This window comes from Sphaerodactylus townsendi, linkage group LG11 (assembly GCF_021028975.2).
Source record: "Sphaerodactylus townsendi isolate TG3544 linkage group LG11, MPM_Stown_v2.3, whole genome shotgun sequence".
Taxonomy (NCBI): domain Eukaryota; kingdom Metazoa; phylum Chordata; class Lepidosauria; order Squamata; family Sphaerodactylidae; genus Sphaerodactylus; species Sphaerodactylus townsendi.
Window position 1 is genome coordinate 58,053,461 of NC_059435.1, and position 21,682 is coordinate 58,075,142.

A 21,682-nucleotide genomic window follows, 5' to 3' on the forward strand; every position below is an offset into this window, starting at 1 on the left:
AAAGTCTTGCGTTCCAAGCACAATGGGTTCAGCCCAAAGCTTTTTTCAGTTGTTGCTGTCAAATCACAGCCAACTTATGGTTACCCCATAAGGTTTTAAGGCAAGAAACACTCAGAGGTGGGTTGCCATTGCCTTCATCTAAGTCCGTGGTGGCAAACCTTTGGCACTCCAGATGTTATGGACTACAATTCTCATCAGCCCCTGCCAGCATGGACAATTGGCCATGCTGGCAGGGGTTGTTGGGAACTGTAGTCCATAACAACTGGAGTGCCAAAGGTTCGCCACCACTGATCTAAGTAGTGACCCTGGGCTTCTTTGATGGTTTCCCATCCAAATACTGACCAGAGTCAACCCTGCTTAGCTTTCAAGACCTGATGAGATTGGGCTTGGCTGTGCTACTCAGACCAGGGCCACAGAGACAATAAAAAGGGAAAGGTGCCCATGTTCTTCATCCCTGAGCAAATGTAATATAGTGAATAAATAATATCAGAGTATGAGCCTTATTCACCTTAGCATCTCCAGTTAAATGATCTAAGGTTGCTGCTTGGGGAGATGGTTTCTCTTCATGAGGTCCTGCAGCCATTGCACCTCAGAGCAGACCACACAGAGAGCCAGCGTGGTGTAGTGGTTACGAACAGGTGTATTCTAATCTGGAGAACAAGGTTTGATTCTCCACTCCTTCTCCTGAGTGGCAGAGGCTTATCTGGTGAACCACATGTGTTTCCACACTCCTACATTCCTGCTGGGTAACTTTGGGCTAGCCAGTGTTCTTCAGAACACTCTCAGCCCCATCAAGATCACAAAGTGTCTGTTGTGGGGAGAGGAAGGGAAGGAGGCTTTTAAGCCACCTTGAATCTCTTTACAGGAGAGAAAGGTGGGATATAAATCCAAACTACTACTACTACTACTACTACTACTACTACTACTACTCTTTATAGACCAATGGTCTAATTCAAAGGAATATCACATGTTCTGTGTATAGTAACCTCACAACAGGCCAGTAGTCATTTAAATCATTTTACTTGCAACAGATTTTCTTAACGCAATATAAAACAGTGTGAAAGTATTTTGGAATCAACGTGATACTGAGCGAGTAAAAACAGAATAAACTAACATAGTTTTTGAAAAGGGCCATATTCTGCATAAATGTCTGCAGAAAGCACAACAATTAATCACACTTCACCCACTTTAAATTAACACACTTGGGTTTGCATATTCCAGCAAGTTTATATACTTTATTAAACATAATAAAACATATCCGAATAAAAGCTGTAAGATGCTGCAGATATTGAGAAAAACTGCCCAAATATTAATATTTTGCCTTTTATAAAATTACAACTGGTTAAATGCCAATTTTCTCTTTGTTATATCACATAGGAAACATTAAAAACCTCAATTGACGTATCCAGCCCAAACTCAACCCTCAGATGCTATTTTCAAAATTTGAAGACATTCTCTTCCCAGAGGATGTAAAAATTGTTACAGAAATAATAAGGCACAATGGTATATGAGTGTGGCAGGTACCACAGGGTTGCCAGCCTCCAGGTCATGTCTGGAGATATCCTGGGATTACAACTGATCTCCAGGCAACAGAGATCAGTTCACCTGGAGCATATGGCCTCTTTGGAAGGTGGACTCCATGGTGTTATGCCTCATTGAAGTTCCTTCCCTTCCCTTCCCTCCCCTCCCCTCCCCAACCCCCACCCTTTTCAGGCTCCACCTCCAAAATTTCCAAGAATTTCCCAATCCAAACCGGGCAAACCTCTACCGCATTCTGCCCATCCCAGCAGCAGTCCAGCAGGAGCAGCAGTGGCATAGTGGTTAAAAGCAGGTGTACTCTAATCTGGAGGAACCAGGTACACCTGCTCTTAGCCACTGCTCTTAGCCACTACGCCACTGCTGCTAATGGATTCAAGATGCCGGAAAAGAGATTCCACCTAAACATTAGGAAGAACTTTCTGACTGCCAGTGCTGTTCGACAGTGGAATTCACTGCCTTGGAGAATGGTGGAGTCTCCTTCTTCGGAGGTTTTTAAACAGAGGCTGGATGAACATATGTCGGGAGTGCTTTGATTGTGAGTTCCTGCATGGCAGGGGGTTGGACTTGCTCGCCCTTCCAGTATCTTCCAACTCTATGATTCTATGATTTTAAAATGGATGCTGGGAACTGAAACCGGGACCATCTGCATGCCAAGCGGATGCTCTGTTTCTGAGCCTCTATTTCTTCCCTCAGATCTACACATACCAAGACTTCAGACCAACTGCCCGGGCAATGAAAAGGCCAATGAAATCCTACACTCACTATTGTAATGTGAAGACAATAACAGACTCTTCTGCTCATAGCTATAAAATATCTCACATGCTATAGTTTAGCGGAGAGGGTCTCTTTCAGAGCTTCTGATAACAATCTGTAAGATAAAGGCAAGCTCCAGGGGTTTTGGGTTTCACTTTATAAAAACAATGTTTTATATAAATCATGTGTTTTATGTACATGATAAATACTACAGCTGGCCTTTGAAAGTACTCATTATCTGTGGAGAAAATGAGTTATCCAGTTAAATGCCCCCGGTTTTCAGCGATAAATTTATCCTAGAAGTCAAAAGGTCCTCACGGGGCTTTGCTTTTTGGCTGGGTTGTGCCCTGTCTTTTCTTTTTAGAAGTACATATGCATATGAACAAATATTTTCACTACTAGACCTTCGGCCTTCCAGTGCCGAAGGTCATTACAAAGCCTTCAGGCAGTGGTTACTATGGCAGCCTTCAACACAGAGCAATTTTCCCCTTCACCAACAATGAACTCTAGGATTAGAAAATGGGTGGGTTTGTTTTACTACTCAAGGGTGGTTTCTTTCTTTAAGACAGCCAACATCTTTGTTAGGCATATTTGCTTTGCCAGAATGGTGAGTTTTAAGCTGACTTTGGAATTTTCCGGCAGAGTTGCCTTCAAGCTAAAAGTACTCTTTGGTGCTAAATATGTTTTCAGCTAATGGTTATTTTGAAGTTTAACTCTTGATTAAAAATGATGCTATGTATACTATTATCCTGAATGAATCATCATTTATAATACATATTGAAATACTGGACATTAGAAATGGCACAGATACAGAAAATACTTTTTACCTTATTACAATGGCAAGATGATGATTTTAATGGCTCTCTGATCTATTTTGATACACTCTTGAAAGGGTTATAATAAAACCCACCAAGTGTGAATTGTGCAGCAAAGGGAGGCAAAAGCCGTTGGAAAAGAAGTGTCTTAGAACCTATTCGTAACAGCTTGAGAGCTAGATATGCATGGCTGGATACTAACCAACCCTGGTGCCGTTGGTTAGGAGAAACTGCGAACTCTTCTGCAAAACAGTCAGTTACCACCTTGGTCATCCATCCTAGTAAATGTTACTACAGAAGTGTGGTCCTGCTATACACAAATATCTTCCACATAACAATGTTAATGTCTGAACTGGACTTTAGTACGGATGAAACAAAAGATGGAACCTTAAAAGTGTCATCTCCATAATTCTGTGTTAAAATTTTAAACCACAAGTAAACAGGCAGCTTAATAACTAAATTGCATTTAAGCCAACCAATACAGATCGTTCGTTTGTTCCATTTTGCCTTGCCAATTCCCTCCTTTGAAAAGTCTCTGCCTCTCATCTGCAGCTTGAAATGTTTCACAAAACGTTTGGGTTGACGGATGCGATCTTTCATCTTGACTTATTCCTCGTATTTGTTAAGTTTCAGCTATCTGCCAGGACAGCTAAGACGAAATCCATAAAATGGATAAGTTGGTTCCATGCTCATGAGCAATATGGTTGATCCTGCCATGCACACAGTCAAGAGAAATGCATACCATCGTACCATTGCGAACTTCAAAAGACGTGCGAAGAGAAACACTAGTCCAGATGCTTCCCTCAGGCATTTGGCCTCCAACTTGCTGCGCAATCGCTGTGGGCTGCGTATGCCCACTGATGAGGTGATTAAGAGTTACTCGGAGTATGTTACATGAGTGGATCAACTTCAAATTAAAGGCAACATTGGCCACTCCCTTTTCAGTAAATACAAAGTACTTCTGAGCAAGTTGCCCAGTGGAAACCAGCTGTATCTGTTTCTCACTGGATGAGACCTGAGTGAAATCCAGTAATTTGTTTCTGACGGCTCCTGTAGGCAGGCCTGTAATGGACACCAAGGCTGAAAGAGCAGTGGAAACGGCAGATGGAATCCAGATGAGGCTAAGCACACTAATTCCAGAACTATCTCCAAAATAACGAACATTACATTGTGCTGGGGAAAGGATCTCAAAGCTAATCAGATCCCCAGCTCCAACCCTGGTGGCCCCAGAAGCCGAGACAGACGTGTCTCTGTAATTGACACCAGATTTATGTACCGTCATTAGTTCTGCATTGGTTCCGTTTCTGTTGAGGTAAACTATCACAGAGAAACCTTCTCGGATGCAGGTATGACCCATAGAATACAGGGCTTGGTGAAAAACAAACTTCACAACTCCCGTTTCAGTAAACTTGATGGCTCTGCCATCATGGGACAACGTCAGCATGTAAGGGTCAGACAAGGAAGTTAATTTGAAGGTTGGCCGATAGTTCGTTTGGTAGTGCAAGGCGGTTGACATTTGGGCTGTCATGGCCACTGCTCCAGTATCATGGGATAACCAAAACAAACTAAGGGGTGTGTTAAGGTCATAAATGTTTAGGTCTTTACTTTGATTGCAGAACTGATTTGGGCTCTTCAAAAGCACTGAAAGAGCCTGGCCTGGTTCTACCTCCGCAGCAATGCTGACGCTGACGCTCTGGAAAATTTTGCCTTCCGGTTGCTCTATGCGAACTCCACTGAGCTCACAGCCTTCCTCGCTGTTGTTGAATTTTAAGGAAAGCTGGAGAAAGTTCCTACAATTGTGCTTCACAGCAAAATTGAGGTCAGCCCACACCAAGCCATGCTGCTTGAATAGCAGGCCATTCTCTTCGATGGCAACCAATTCGCATGCCTGCTTTCCCTTTATCTTCAAGTTTAAGCCAGGATAGACTTGAGCTGAGCTGGATTTGGGCAAGGGTAAGACCATGTTTGCAGCCCATGACTCAGAAAGCTTGTTTTCGCTGCCTGCTGAACAAACGGTATCGCTGACAGTGGAGCAAGGGTAAGCAACCACTTCATCTTCACACACGAAACAAGCCTGACACTCCTGCAGCTCTTTGTTAAAAAAGTACTCCTGTCCGCACAACCCCAAGGCGGCATCTTTTTCCGGGATTCCCAGACATCGGAAACCTCCTGTTTAGGGAACAGAGAACTGTAGTCAGTCACAAGCTACCATTTAGTTGTTTTCATAATTCTCAAATCTTCCTATGGTGAAGAAGACTTAAAATTAAGTCATCATCATAAAATTTATCAATGTTATGTTTCTGAAAATGTATGTCTACAGTTTTCATTTACAAAATTATGAATCATCTATGCTATATAGTGACCAGAAATTCAGTCAGTAACTTTTTTACCCACTAAAACATTCCTTTCTCACTGGACACAATGTTTAACAGACTTCCCTCTGTGATTCACCTCTGAAGATGCCAGCCACAGATGCAGGCAAAACGTTAGGAACAAGATCTACCAGACCACAGCCACACAGCCCGAAAAACCCACAACAACTAGTTGAATCCGGTCGTGAAAGCCTTCGACAATACATTAAGGATTATTGTTATATTCATACTAGGCAGGTGGAACTATTCCTCTTGAAGGTAACACAGACAAATATTTATAGACCTGTTGGATATACACCAAAACCAAGGGACTCTACATGGATTGTTTGCAACGGTTCTTCCAATACAGATGTCCAGAGACCAAGACCAATTAAAACAACACGTTCAAATGCAAAGACAATTGCAGAAGTTGAATGATTGTTGTAGAAGCTGTTGGCATTCCTTGCTGCTACTCCCATGCCTCCTCAGATATTATTTTTCTGATATTTTAAGCGTACGATGAACCCACATTCCTGCTTTCATTCATTCCCAACAAAAGCAGCAATTTTTACCTGGAGTATTCAGGCATTTTATCCTCTCTCCGCAGATGTTTGGCGACTCAACGCACTCATCTCTATCCTATGAATAACAGAGTCAAGTTCAAACACTATTTAGTATTTTCGGCAGAAATCTCCTTGTTGTTTGCTCCTCCCACCTCTTCGTTAAAAAGATACGCCAAATTTCAAAATCATCAAATAAAGGGTCCCTCTATGTTATAGATGTTTTATAATTTTAATGGTAATGTTGTATTTAAATGTTTTACCATAACCCACCCTGAGCCTTTCCGGATAGGGTGGGATAAAAATGTGACAAACAAACAAAATAACTCAGACACGGAAAGGTGGAAATGGATGAATGGGATTTCCTGTTTTGGAACTACAGTGACTACATCACTTGATACCAGCATTCAGGGTTAATGAGCAAAACTAAGCAGACTGCCCCCAATCCACGCTCTCAGCTGAACATGCTGGTCTCTGCTCCCATTCCATCTGCTGTATCCACATACAGGCCCATTACATGCACGAATCCAAACTATTAATTCACAGAGTGCATCCTCACGATGGGGAACACTGCTTTTTATGGTGATGTTGCCTAGATGCAGCTTGGGATAGTGTAAAGAGTATTTTCTTGCCATACACAGGAGTGGATGCAGCATGCTCAGTCCCAGGTACGGGTGGGACTAGCACACTTGGTCCTACTCCCTTTCTACATACATTTCCCAGTATATCCACTGTATATAGGGCTATTATGTTTGCAAATCTTTCAAGGGCATCCCCAATCATATTTTTCAGTACCTTTGTACTAAAGCTTCGTATCAAACGTTTGATCAAGTGCCTTTAGTCAAAGGAGATACCTCATCTAACAATGCAAAGTTGGCTTCAGCTTTGAAAACATATATTTTGACATCAGGGGCAGTCTTAGCCATGGGGTATCCAGGGCCCTGCACTGGGGTAGCTGTGCTTGGAGCCCCCACTGATCTGCCGCCAAATGCCCCAGCCATTGCCCTAAAATCTCTGCAACTGCAGAGTCACGCTGACCCCCATGAGGGCAACCAGGTGTAAGATGGGGAGGGGGCAAGCCATCCTACAGCTGATCACCCTCCCCCAATGCCTAAGTGATCCAGAGACTCAACCGTGAGCTTTCCCCAGGGCCCCACCCCAATAAATATATTAAATAGCACCAGTTTCAATCCAGATTATTGGGCAATTCCTGTGAATATATAAGCACACAATTAGCATCAGTCCCCATAGACATTCTTGAGCTGATAATTATTTTCTGCTGCTTTGAAACTGCCTGTTTGCTAACCATTCAGCAGTCAATAAGATCTTGTTCCATTGCTGCTACTTCAACCTTATGTATTCTAATCACAACATGAACAGCTTTGCCTTGAAGGTATGTAGTGAGGGATGCCTTTATCATGACCACCTCTAGAAGTCTCTTTGGCCCTCTAGGAGGTTGAAACATTCTAGAAATAATGGGGATATATCTTTCATCCAGAGGATAAGCCGAGAGTTTATCTCCAAGTACACTAGACATGTTTATGTCATATAATGCCCATGGCATGGATGGAATTTGTACAAGTGTGGTTCACAACAAAACGTTAAAGCTACAGGCATAAACGATATGGCTTGCACAAAAAGTAATATAACTAAAGCTAAGAGCAGGTGGATAAGATATTGATCATCTGTCGGTGGCATATGGCTGGGGCTATCCCATACCTATTTGGGGAAACTACCATTAAAATGCAGAGCCCATATTTCACCTGGCATATCCGATCAGCATTTGCAGAACATTCAGACAGCTGAAAAAAGCCGGCAGGGCACAAGGTGCATTTGTCACAGCGCGCGGGTGTCTTCTGGAAATTGCAAAACTCGTCACTTTCACAAATGCCACAGTTCAGTAAAGGCTCCCCGATATTAATCACTTTTGCATCAACTTCTACTTTATGCCCGGAGTACGATTTATGAAAGTGATTTCTGACTTGGCTCTGGAGGCCTTGGAGATTAGCTTCAAAATAATGCTGAATGTCCTCTTGCAAACTCTTAAATGACATTTGCTTCACTGTGTCAAAAAGCATGCCATACTGCACTTTTATCAGATCCATTTGCTCATACATTTTCCTTTGCTGCTCAATGATCTCCCGCTGCTGGGCAGCCAGTGTGTTTTGCTGCTCTGTGAGTTTTTGCTGTAAATCCACAATGACCATCTGCTGGCTTTTTAGCATTTCAATAAACTTCTCTTGTCCTTTCGTGAGCTGGAGCTGCAGTATCAGCGCATCTTCGGATGGAAACTCGTTTTCCCCTAAAATACAAACGGTTCCTGCTTATTTCAACATGCCACCATCTCTTCTAATGAAATTTGAGGATAGCGTTGCTGTTAGTACTCAGAAACACAATGTATTTCCACACCACCCCCGCCACCCCAGGATTTAACCCTGGATCCCAAATTCACTATAGACACTAAAGCATAGGTGTCAAACTCACGGCCCTCCAGATGTTATGGACTACATTTCCCATCATCCCCTGCCAGCATCATGCTGGCAGGGGATGATGGGAACTGTCGTTCATAACATCTGGAGGGCCAATACGAATACCACACTGTGCACTAAAGACATCACATATTCCACTTCCATGATGGATGTTTGTTTGTTCCTTGTATTATATCTTTTATGCTTCTATTCTGTCTGGACTCTGGCTGGATTCTGTTGGTTGGGATTGTCTCCTACCTGCTTTTGGAGAAGGGATTTGTCACTTGGTTGTATCTGGGCTTACCCCAGCTTCTCTTTGTAGCATCTCTCCCTTTCTGCTGGGCATTTGCGAGGTGAAAAATGTTGACTTATGGCAACACCATAGGGCTTTCAAGGCAAGAGACATTTGAGGATGGTTTGCTATGGTTTGCCTTTGCATGGGCTGAGGGAATGCCAAGAGATCTGTGATGAGCCCAAGGTCACCCAGCAGACTTCATGTGGAGGAGTGGGGGATCTAATCCATTTCAAACTCTGGTCCAGTGCTCTCAACCAGTACAACCCGCTGGCTCTCATGCTGGGAATTTCACCAGGCCTCACCAGCATATTATTTATTTATTTTTACTTATATCCCGTCCCATCCCTGAAGGGTTCTGGATGGGTCACAACACAATTCAACAATTCATAAATATTAAAATGTAAATCCTCATTTCAAATTAACCATGAACAATTTAAAAATATAACTAGTTTAAAATGAAGACAACTTCCCTCCTCCCCCCTCCCTCCGGAGACCGAAAGGATGTTATTATGTTCAGACAATCCGGCTGGCTAGTTGGATGGTCTATCTATCTATATATATTGGATATATCTAATTATATATCTGAAGAATTGTGCTGTCCGGTGCTGCAGTAAATATTTTAGTCTTTAGGGTGCTACCAGCAGTCGCGGAGCTACGAGGGAACGGGGGGTGCGCCGTGCACCAGGTGTACGCCTGGGGGACATGGAAAATTGCCCCCAGGCCCCTCCCCCTTTTCCCCGCCCCCCCATGGCGCCCCCCCACCCCCCTTCCCACACTTACCTTAATTCCTTTCAGCTTTTTTCTAGGGATGTTTTTTTTTCCGCCGGAAGGCTGCAAAGGTCTGTTTGTGGGCTGAAGTGCAGCGGCTAAAGCCACTCAGGGGACGGGGATTGACGCAACGCACTGGGCGCAATTCATTTAGCTGTTGAGGATCACATGGGGTGGTGGGAAAATCCCCCTCCCCCTCGTACCCCCCGTGCCCTCCCTGCGGCCCCCCACACCCTCCCCTCATGGCGCCCCTCCCCGTGGAGCCCCCCCACTTACTTTTAGGAATGGAGCAGGCCGGAAGCCTGCCTGCATTGTAGTTCCCACCAGGCCCAGGCAACGCAGGCAGGCTTCCAGCCTGCTCCTTTCCTAAAAGTATGTGGGGTGGGGTGGGGGGCGCCGGGGCACCACAGCGGGGTGCAAAAGCCAGAGTGTGCACCGGGTGCACTCTGGTCTAGCTACACCTCTGGCCTGAGGAACTACAGTTCCCAGGAGACCTTGGGGCTCACAAGGTCTCCTGGGAGGTATAGTTCCCATCAGGCCCAGATATCTGTTCTAAGAGATATCAAGAAATGCAGAGGGGAATGATGCTCAGCTTTCTTCATTCAGTAGTTAAGCAACAAGTTGGTATTGAGGTGGAGCTCACTTACCATGCAAGACCTAACCCTAACCCTACACATGTTTATTCAGAGTTGAATCCCATCATATTCAGTGGAGATTGGCGGTGGTACAAAGTGCAATTAAATCACAGCTAACATAGGGTGACCCCATAGGGTTTTCAAGGCAAGAGTTGAACAGAGATGGTTTGGCTTGGCCTTCCTCTGCATAGCAACCACAGACTTCCTTGGCGATCCCCCATCCAAGTGTTAATCATAGCTGAACCAGTTTAGCTTCCAAGATCGGATGAGATCAAGCTAGCCTGGGCCATCCAGATCCGGGCCAATGAAGCTTAATCCCACCAGACTGTACACAGAACAGTATCCTGAAGTGGCAATCACTGCCAGAAAGCAGAATGAAGAACTCTCCCCCCTTCTTCAGGCTAGAGGTCCATGGGTCGTGGCTTGAGCTTGGTCCAGTGAAGGACAGCCCTCCTCTTCTAGAATGAACTACACATATTTCTTATCTAAAGACAGCACTTCTCTACCTAAAATAATCTGGAAACTGTGGGGAGCAGGAGGCATAAGAACAAGCCAGCTGGATCAGACCAGAGTCCATCTAGTCCAGCTCTCTGCTACTCGCAGTGGCCCACCATCTTCCATCATCACCATATGCATGCCCCTACCTGGTTTGACGTCACAGGTAAGCTGAACACCCAGAGGGGCACCTCCCAGTTCTGAAGCTGCATAGGCAAGATCCTCCCCAATGAACTGGGCTGCCCTCTCTGTTATTCTGACCAGGGCAGGTTCAGCACATCTTTCGCCCTGATCTGGGGGGCACGGAGCAGTGTGGCCGGCCGGCCGGGGCTTCTGCCGAATGCGCAGGGGTAGGTGACACTCGATGCCCTTGCAGTCCCGTAAGGTGCCATTGGGAGTTCTGGTGGCGCAGTCTCCCCCTCCAGAGCAACCTTCCCCCGTGAGCCTCGTAACCATGGCAACGTGTCCCAGACTGCTCCCTGTTAAGGGCTGCTGCTGTTGCTGGAGCACGGGTGGCTGCTGCTTGCTGTGTGGCTGCCCACGCCCAGGCATCGTGGTGTGAACGAAAGCTCGGGAGGGGCGGCTCGCTCTGCCTGAGCAACGGGCCCCCTGGCAGTGTGGTCTGACGCCAGGTTGATGTTCACCCTTGCTGCCACTGCTGCTGCACGGGGGGCTCCGGCAGAGCTCCATGCCAAAGCTTCTTCCTCCAGTCAGCAGCCAGAGAACAACCCCCAGCCAGCAGCAGCAAGTCCACGGCGACCGTCCCACCACCATCTCGAGTCACATCTGCAAAAGAGAAAGACAGCTCAGGGGTCAGAGGCACAAACCGATCACCCACCTCCCTCACTTCTCTGCCACTATGGCCCTGTTCCCATGTTACTGTGAATATATGGGTATATAAACTGCCCCGTGGACGTGCTTACAATGGTTCATAAGAAACAGCCAAGACACATTCACTTTACAAATGAAACAGAGTAACTGGGTGAAAGAGAAAGGTGGGGTTTAAACTGCAGAATGAATTGTACATGTGTTGTAAGGAACATGAGAATTATTCAACTCGTGTTCACTGTAACTTGTGAACAGGACTTGTAAGAACCACGCCACCTCCTCTAGGTTTGTTTTAGTACATTAACACTGGAAAACAAACTGGTAAGACAGCGGTTAGGGGGGAAGCACTCTGTTACAAGATAGGAGACCAATACTGAGTCAGAGATTTGTGTGTGTGCACATGCACGCTGTGAAGTCACATCTGAGTTATGGCAATCCCAAGGGTTTTCAGAGGTGGTTTGTCTTTATTTATCTCTGCATGGAATAAGACTTCTGAGGGAACTGTGACTGGCCAAGGTCACACATGCAGAACAATGCTCTTTCAATCCACTTTGCAGCTGGGTTTTACTGTGCGGAATAGCAAAACCCACTTGCAAACAGTTGAGAATGTGGACTGACAGTGCATTGTTTTGCATGTGCAGAAGAGGCCTCAGAGATGCCAGATTGGCCTTAAGGCAAGAAGACATGATTACAAATCAAAGATACCCCCTTTTCTCCAGATCCCCTTTGGAGCCACCCCAGACCCCCCTTTAAGACCACCTGGACTGTTTCCTTGAATGAAAGCAAACAATCCAAAGGCAACAAGACTGTCTCTTCTCTCCCACCTCCCTCACCTCTGGCTCGGCTGCCCCTTTCTCCATTTGGAGAGCGAGCCCCATTTCCTGAGAAACACACCTGCACCCCACACGCGTCGCATCAGCACTGAAAAGCGCACTTGGAGAAACTTCCCAAACATTTGATTCCCCAGCAGTCTTTGGAAGCAACCGAGGAGGGGCTTACCAAAGAGAAGCGGATCTGGCGGAATCTAGAGAGCTGCTGATTGTGAGGCAGGAAGGAAGGATTCTCCTGGGGGGCTCCGTCCGCGCTTGGCCGGGGAAGAACCGAAGGACCAAGTCCTGGAGCGAAGTTTCTTCCCCCAGCGGCGGCGCACTGACCTCTTCCTCTGCAAACCTGGAAGGGAATGTTAATGTGTAACATTCCTGGAGACATCCTCAGCATCGGATTTCCCAAGCGCCGCCCTTTAACTCTTGAAACTCCGCGCTCCCCCCTAGGCCAGGGGCGAGGAGAAGCCCCTTTCGCTCAGAGACCGGGGAAGGCTCCTCCACGACTCGGAGGCGGATTGCAAGGACTTCGTGGCCTCGATCCCCTTTGGGGAAGCGCATGTCCCAGGAGAGGGCAAAAAATCACGCTTAGAGCCACCCAAGGACAGTCGATCTGCGGCAGATCTGCCTCCAGGCAGCATCGAACGCGTGGAGGGCAATCTGTTCCATAGGGAAACTCCGCGCCCCACTTCCCCAGTCTTTATCTGCTCGACTTTGAAGAGTTTGGATTTATACCCCACCTTTCCTTCCTATAAGGAGACTCAAGGTGGCTTACAAGCTCCTTTCCCTTCCTCTCCCCACAACAGACACCTTGTGAGGTTGGTGGGGCCGAGAGAGTTCTGAGAGAACTGTGACTAGCCCAAAGTCACCCAGCAGGAATGTAGGAGTGCGAAAACTCATCCGGTTCACCAGATAAGCCTCTGCCACTTAGGTGGAAGAGTGCGGAATCAAACCTGGTTCTTCAGAGTAGAATCCACCTGCTCTTAATCACTACACCATGCTTTGGATGAAGCCACAGGTACCTGTTGGGCTCATCCGAATTCCCTGGTTGATCTGATGTTCTGGACTCCATGTCTCTCACACAAAACATCCAGAGGCACATTTTCTTTGTGGAGTCCTAAAAACCATTGCCAGACCTACCCAAATGACCCAAAAGAGCGTGCAAGATTTGGAGCTCTTCTGAATGCTTCATCAAGCTGCTTGCTTAGCAAAACTGGGGGGAGGGGGGAATATTTCCGGACATGATCTTTAGATCTTGTCTCAACCCCCCCTTTTTAAATCTTCCCTGATGAAGAGTTCTGTAGGACTGGGAAGCTAGCAGGCTGTTTTGTTTCAGGTTGGTGGGTCCTAATCAAAGGTATTGTGTGGCTTTTATCGTTGGGTTTTGCTTCAGACAAAGATGGCTATCTGCAAGCAGGAGTTTGCCTCTCCCATGAATTGCCAGCCTCAGGCATCACAGAATTATTTCTTGATTTAAGTTACTGGTCAACAAGATGTTGTGCCAGCAGTTCATATGGCTCACCCACATTTCACCAAAATCACGTGGCCCAGGCAATAATGTGTTAGTCGTATTATAACATGGAGCTTCCGTTGAAGTTCTGCCATGGCTACAAGCTCATGGCTGGGTGGCAGTGAAGGGCCAAAGCCTCCTTAGCCCAGAACAACTTTTTCCTGTCAGTGTCCTGCTACCACTCCAGAAGTTACACTTTCCAACACTTATCTGGCAACTAGGAGAGACAGAGGCCCCTTCCACACATGCAGAATAATGCACTTTCAATCCACTTTCAATGCGCTTTGCAGCTGGCTTTTACAGTGCGGAATAGCAAAATCCACTTGCAAACAATTGTGAAAGTGGATTGGAAGCAGTGGTGGGATTCAGCAGGTTCGCGCCACTTCGGCAGAACCGGTTGTTAAAATGGTGCTTGTAAACAACCAGTTGTTAAATTATTTGAATCCCACCACTGATTGGAAGTGCATTATTCTGCATGTGCGGAAGGGGCCAGCTCAGCTGAAGGTTGTCTCGTGAAAATTTTTTTGGGGGAACTGAAAAGATACAGAGCCGGTGTAGTGGTTATGAGCAGCAGACTCTAATCTGGAGAACTGGGTTTGATTCCCTATTCCTCTACATGAGTGGTGAACTCTTATCTGGTAAACTGGATTTCTTTCCCCACTCCTCCACATGAAGCCTGCTAGGTGACCTTGAGCCAGTCACAGTTCTCTCCAAACCCTTAGGGGTCTGCAACCTGCGGCTCTCCAGATGTTCATGGACTATAATTCCTATCAGCCCCTGCTACCATGGACATCTGGAGAGCCGCAGGTTGCAGACCCAAGCGAGGCAGACAATAGCAAACCACCTTTGCACATCTCTTGCCTTGAAAACCCCCAAGAGGCCACGATAAGTCAGATACGACTTTACGCATACAGGGAGAAGAGGAAGAAAAAACAAACCGCCAATACCAAAGCAAAATCAAAATTATTTCTAGCATGCCTACATAGTTCTCATTTTAAGGCAGATTTAAAGGCTTACCTATCATTTCACGGAAATGAGCAAGCACCTTTGATCCAAAAAGCCAAAACACAATCCACGTAATATCTTTGTTATGCATCCAACCTAGTGGCGCATAACCATGTGGAAACTTTTGAGTTTCCCAGAATTTCAAATCAAGCCACAAGTTACAAAATAAAAGAAGGGAAAAACAGAATTTTCCAGATCATCCAAGACCCTCTTATGGCAAAATATGGTCCATTGAAATCTATGAGAACTTTGTCATGGATGCTTCTGTGGGTGCTCCTTGGATGGGGGTTGGAGGATTGGGAGGATATCATTCATCTTTCAGCTTCAGAATATACTACTTCATATAAGCTGGCCCTGGAAATGCACTGTTTTATTCTGTGTCTGTTAAATATTCAAGGACACTTAACTTTACTGTTTTTGTCTTGCCTGTGCATGGTTGGTTTTGGGAGGAATAAGAACGTTTCAACTCTTGGCAAGGCCCCTCTCCACACATCCACACATCCACACACACATATGCTAAACGCTAACATTTTTATTTTAAATCTGCTCTGGAAATCCTCAGTTTCAGGATTTGCTTTAATTAACTGTGTGGTTTGTTAATGTTTACACTCTCTATTAACAGTTTACTGCCAAAATTATAATTGCATTTTTAATCACGAATGCTTTACTATGAATTGTGGACACATTCCATATTCCATCTGTGACAGCAAAATCCAATAAATATTAATACATTTTTCCAAAGTGATCATTTTCAATGAAATTTGCTTTCAAGCAAGTGTCTTAAGATTGAATGGGATTTCCTTCCAAGTGGACTCATTTACAATAGTTGCTTGTTCATATGGATCTCCCACCCCTGTTTTTAAGTTAAATATTTAGTTTTCCAACCAAATTTTTTCTTCTCTCAGTGTATAACATTAAGGTTGCTTTTTTGTCATTTAAAATTGGCACAGATGGTTTGTAGAACTTTTGTTTCAATCCAGTTGATTTTGTTCATCTTTGAGGCAATCTAATAGGCAAATGGCATAGTTAAAAATGAGTAGCTTGTCTCCTTTGATTTAGTGATGTGAAACAATTTCATCCAACTAACAGCACAGTTCAAGGCAGAGTTACACCTTTCTAAGTCCATTGACTCAAATGGACCCAGAAGGGTATAGCTCTGTTTAGGATTGCAACTGGAACCTATAGCATTCATGTCTCCTGGAGTTGTATTCTAGCCGCTATAGCCCCTTTTCAGATATTCTAACAGGTAGAATCAGCACACTTGTCTGTGCCAAGAAGGGATAAACTTATATTGTTGGATATTGGGATAAAATTCTTGCAGATTTCAATGGGTCACGCTAGTAATCATTTATACTAACTGAATGCATGTCCACACAAGAGCATCTAGTTGTAAATACTGATAAAAAGTAACCACAATACAATGCCCAGTGATAGGGATGGTGCAGCCAATATATCGGAAGCTCCACCACCTACCTTCATGTGTTCTTTGGCAAGGAAATTAGCGTATGCGCCTCTCTCCACAAAACCAGAAACATGCATGGGCTCCATTAATATATTTCAATACACTGGTTGGAGTTTACCATCATTCTTTGGTCATTTGTTCTACCCACTTCGAATGGTTGAAGAAGGCTTCTGAGGAACATTTTGTGATTTGTACAGTTGAGCATGTGAGGCGGTTGGAATATTGGACTAGAATCTGGAGGGCCCAGGTTTGAATCCCCACTCTGTTGTGGAAGCTTGGGCCAGTCACAGACTTTCAGAGGATAACCTGGAGAACTGGAGAATAACATTCTAAGTTGCTCTGGGTGTGCGGTGGAGAGAAAAGTGAAGTAGGAGGAAAGACAAATCCTAAGCAGAACAGAGGCGTAGCAAGGGGGGAAAGTGCCCTGCCCTGGAACGCCCCCACTTCGGAAGACCCTCACCACGCCCCCCAGAACACCCCCCGGAACGCCCCCCCGGAACACCCTCGCCACACCCCCACAGGGGCGCGTGCCTGGTGCATCACACACCACACCGCTCCCTTGGAGCTATGCCTCTGAAATAGAATTACACCTCTTGAAGTCAGTGGGCTTGAAAAGATGTAATTCAACTTAGCTCTCTGCAGTTTACGTTGCTTCTTTGAAAAAATAAAAAAGAAAAAGAAAATGGAGATGAGATGAGATGAGATCAATATACTGCCCGGCTGCCTGACTTCCCTGCCTCCATCCTGTTGTCTATTATTTTCCCTTCTTCCCTCCCGTCTTTATGTTAGAAAAAAAATCCTCCATGTGAGTGGCAGTTTGCTGCTTGAGAATTTGGATGAAAGGTTAGAATAAACTTTGCTGTACATACAGTTTCCCATTTAGTGCCTTTTAGAGGAAATACCTTACTGATTAAAGTGGCCCTTGTCCAAATCCTTATAAGAAGTTTATAAACGTGATATGAGTTGTACGAGTTGCTTGTATTCCAGTAATGGCGGCAGGTAAATTAACACCAGTGGAAGCCAAGATCAGTCAGTGGGTGCCAACATGAACTTAGTTAGACTTACAGAATCCCACCCATGGTCAAATCTTTTCTGTTGACTTGCCATCAAAATTCTGCATCTCAATGAAATTGCAGTTCGCTTTATACTTTCCTCCACTCCAAATTTCACCTCATCTTGTTTCCATATGGTTATGCAAAATGACTTTCATACACATAAAATAATAATTTTTTTGGACTTGATTCCAATCATGTGGGGATGTATTGACTCCATATGAGAAGCAGAGTCTGGGCTAGGATCCCAGTTCCTCTGAAGGAACTTGTTATTTCTGAACTGAGTATAGGTGCAAACTTGCTTGTTTACTTATACAAAAGAAGCACAGGAAAGAAAATTCTAAAATGTTCTACCCTTGAAAAATGGGAGCATGGCTCTTCTTTAGTAATTACTTCACCTGCACAAATGGTTGTAGCTGTACTCAAGTGCTCATCTGACCTTCCAAATGGACCCTTGTTCTGCTCTGCATAACAATTACCTGCAGCAATTATCTGCAGGCTAAATCAAGCTACTCCTACATGGAGGTGACTCCCTCTGATGGGCTCAATTTCTATTGTGGATGCAGAAGCAATGGAGCATCCACACCTGCTGACTCTCCATTCTTCCCTCTCAATCCCTTCATGCCAACCAGTCTCCAATCCTGCTGGTGATCCTGGAAAGTGATATCAACTCACAGATGACTTACGGCAACCCCTCGTAGGGTTTTCAAGACAAGAGACTTCAGAGGTGGTTTGCCATGGTCTACCAAATACTAACCAGGGATGACCCTAGTTAACAAGTTTCGACAGGATTGGGCTAACCTTGGTCACCAAACTGTTATAGCATTGAATCAACTACTGACTGTGGGGCAAATGGCAGGCACAATGGTGATTAGGAGGAGAAATGGCACCAGATATGGGTGAGGAGGTTTGGAAATCTGGGTCTTCCTACCCACACTGTGAGGGAACCCATTTCCATTATGATGTGTCCAGACAGATGAAAGGAAACAGGGAAAGGAAACTAGGGAAAGCAAAAGATGCATGGATGGAGAACAATGTCACCAGGATCTCTGGAGCATTCAACTCCAACTTGAATCCACTGTGCTGAAGCAACCTCAGAAACAAGCTGGGAAAATTGTTGACAAGGTTATCGATTACTGAACCACAGGTTGAGATGAAACTCATGTTGGAAATCCATCAGGCCAGTCACAACATACAAAGGAGGGAGAGTAGGGCTGAAGCTACATAATTTAACATCCTGGGTTTTCCTGTCTGGACAGGATCCAACACGTAGTACCTACCCAAATGCAAGAAGTCCAGAATCTGGAGGATTCTGTTACATTTGGACTGAATATAAACTGGTTTTGAACACTCCCTGCCTCCATAATCCTCACAGTCTTTCTCCTTGAGCACATTTCTACTGCCTGAAGTCATGTCCAAACTTCACTGGGGAGAAGAATACTTGTGGCAATTGATTCAAATAGGTAAGCATGTGTGGGACTGGTTTGTTTCCCCAACTCTGCTAACAAAAACAATGTGGTGCATATCTAACCATCTGCAAATTTTGCAGAGACAGACTTTCCGACTTTTCCCGTCCACTACAGTCCGCTGAGTCACCTGAAATTTTGTTCCAGGAGTCAGCAGATGCTCAGGAACTGCATCGGAGACAAAACAGGGGCTGCAGGGGGAAGATGGAATGAGCAGCAATGGCTGCCCCTCTTCTTCCAAAGACTTTCTTCATCTACTTCCTCTCGTTCAGAGGTGAGTTCTTATTTTCTAACACTCCAGATTCAATTTACAGAATTTCCTCCACACACAGGTTGTCTGCTACTGACTCTAGTGATCAGCTGTTTGTTTAAAACAAAAGCCAGTTTTGCGTAGAAATTGAGGTGTCAAACTAATTTCTGGGAGATCCTGATTTAAATCCGTAAAGCCACCTGGGTGACCTTGGGCAAGTTTCTTGCTCTCAGCCCTGCCTACCTTAAAGAGGTGTTGTTATGGGGATAAAATGTAGATTGATCTACACTGTTCCAAGTTCCTTAAATGAAAAAGTAATGAACCAAAGTCATGCAGCAGTGAAATATAACACACTTTAAAAGCAGCAAATTTGAACAATGAAAAGCACGGTTTACTTGTGTCAGGTTGGTGCTTTCCTGACAACTCTTCCATATATATGATTTGTGTTTCTTGCTTTTAAATGTTTCTCTTCATTTTATTCTTTTCTTTTTTTAATTTCTGAATTGCCAAATGTACAATGCAATGCAAGTTGGGTCCTTATTGCAACAGACAACTGAATAGTGTTCTCTTGTCTGGAAATTTATTGTTTCTTGATTGATGGCATTTTTCTAACCCAGCTGTCCTTCCCAACCATTTCAGAGTGTCTAGGAAATATATTTGCTAGCTTTCCCCACTTTATTAATCATTCTAATGGTTTTATGTCTTTGCAAAATGGTATGAAATTATATCTCAAGGCTGCCTGTAACCTTTCCCCAGAGTTGGTGGAAGGAAAAGATACCCTCAGGAATATAGTGAAACATTGACTCCGTGTGGGGCGCTTTCTATGCCACAACAGCAGGTCACTTTCTCTTGGCAACTTTCATACAAACGTAAGGGACACGGTTTAGTGTAGACGAATAGTGGTCTATATCAAGCCATCAGAAGCAGTTAGATTTTCCTGGTTACATTCCTTCCTTTCATAAGGTAAACAAGATTCAGATTTTGGGGATTAAAAGAGTGGGGCGGCGGGGGGTGGGGGGTGGACCTGTGCGGTAAATGCTTCTACTGAAAAATGCTTCATAATCTGATGGATCTCAGTTGCCCTTTGTAAATTGTTTACACTGATCTTGCGTCCAAGCCAATGGGTGGTAATATTGCGGTTCCAGTGTTGCCTTCATCCCAACCTTGAGACATGATCTGAGACACTCTCAGAACAGAACAGATTGATTATCCTTGAGTGATACAGACTGTATTGTGTAATTTAAAAGCAGGGGTTTTTTTGGGGGGGGGATGTGTTTCTGTGTGTCTGTAGGAAAATAAACTGCAAATCTTTTAAACAAAGAAGTGCTCTAAGGAGCAACTCTGTTCCTTCTCCTCAAGACAGATTTTTCATCAGATAGTGCAAAGAAATTGTTTATTTTGGCCTCTGGAAACAGAATACCGTTTTCTCTATAGGAAAGATGGTTTTAAGTCATCTTTGCTCCCCAGAGTATATCAGTTTTACTTCTACCTAAGATATTTATAGCATATCCAAAAAGTATATTCATGTTGTTTGTTTGTTCAGTCCCATTCATTCAACTAATGTATTCCCTTTTTTTCATTTATATACGGCCATGAAGTTAAACTGCTTTCAGAACACCAGTAATTATATTTATTTGGAAAATTCATAGGCTGTCTCTCCAGGGACCTATTCTGCAAGCCTTACAAAGTAAAGTATGATTAAAAAACCACACACCATCAAATTAACTATTGACAATCTATTAAACCCAGCATTAAAACTAGCTAGAACATAGAAACAGCATACAGGTTTTAATGTCTTACTTGAAAGTTTTCTGCTTGAATCAGACTATAAAACAATTAAACGGCTGGCTTCCACCCGAGCCAGGGCCTTTACAGCCCTGGCCCCTGTCTGGTGAAATGCTCTCCCACCAGCTGTCCAGGCCCTGCGGGACCTTAACGAGTTCCGCAGGGCCTGTAAGACTGAGCTATTCCGCCGGGCTTTTGGGGAGGCCAGCCGCTGATACCCCCTCCCCCCTCCCTGTTCCCCTTCTTTTAACATCTGGGACCTTGCTGTCCCCCTCTTAGAGGAGTTTTAGCCATTAGACGCCATCTGTTTGATATTTTGAAATTTTATATTATGATTTAAATATTATGTTTTAAATTGTACCAGTACTTATGTGCCGCCGTATTATCTGTTTTGTTGCTGTTGTAAACTGCCCTGAGCCCTTCGGGGAGGGCAGTCTATAAGTTTAACCATAAATAAATAAATAAACAAACAAACAAACAAACAAACAAGCAAGCAAGTAAACAAACAAACAAACCACTCTATCTATAGAAACTAGCTTTTTAAAAGGTCACACACACCCTGAGCCCTTTGGGGGAGGGCGGTATAAAAGTGGAATAAATAAATAAATAAATAAATAAATAAATAAATAAATAAATAAATAAATAAATAAATACCTATGTACGTGTGTTGTGTGCCATTAACAGCCCAATCCTGGCATAAGTCCAGAGGGTTCCATTGAGGGAGTCCCAGTGGCGGAGAGGGTTTTCAATTGTCTCCCCTCCCTCAATGGAACCCTCTGGACTTATGCCAACTGGCGCCAAACCCTGGGCTGGAAGAGAAGAAG

General features: G+C 44.5%; 1 protein-coding gene across 1 annotated transcript; it reads right to left on the bottom strand.

The window, feature by feature from the left end:
• Positions 1-2,076: 2,076 nt before the first annotated feature.
• Positions 2,077-12,669, bottom strand: LOC125440498. Its single transcript, XM_048510339.1, has 5 exons — positions 12,507-12,669; positions 10,829-11,465; positions 7,782-8,320; positions 6,031-6,097; positions 2,077-5,276 (listed from the first exon to the last, which is right to left on the bottom strand). Exons 2-5 carry the CDS (start codon positions 11,451-11,453, stop codon positions 3,757-3,759), a joined length of 2,751 nt encoding a protein of 916 aa, XP_048366296.1. The 5' UTR covers positions 11,454-11,465; positions 12,507-12,669; the 3' UTR covers positions 2,077-3,756.
• Between the last annotated feature and the right edge of the window lie 9,013 nt (positions 12,670-21,682).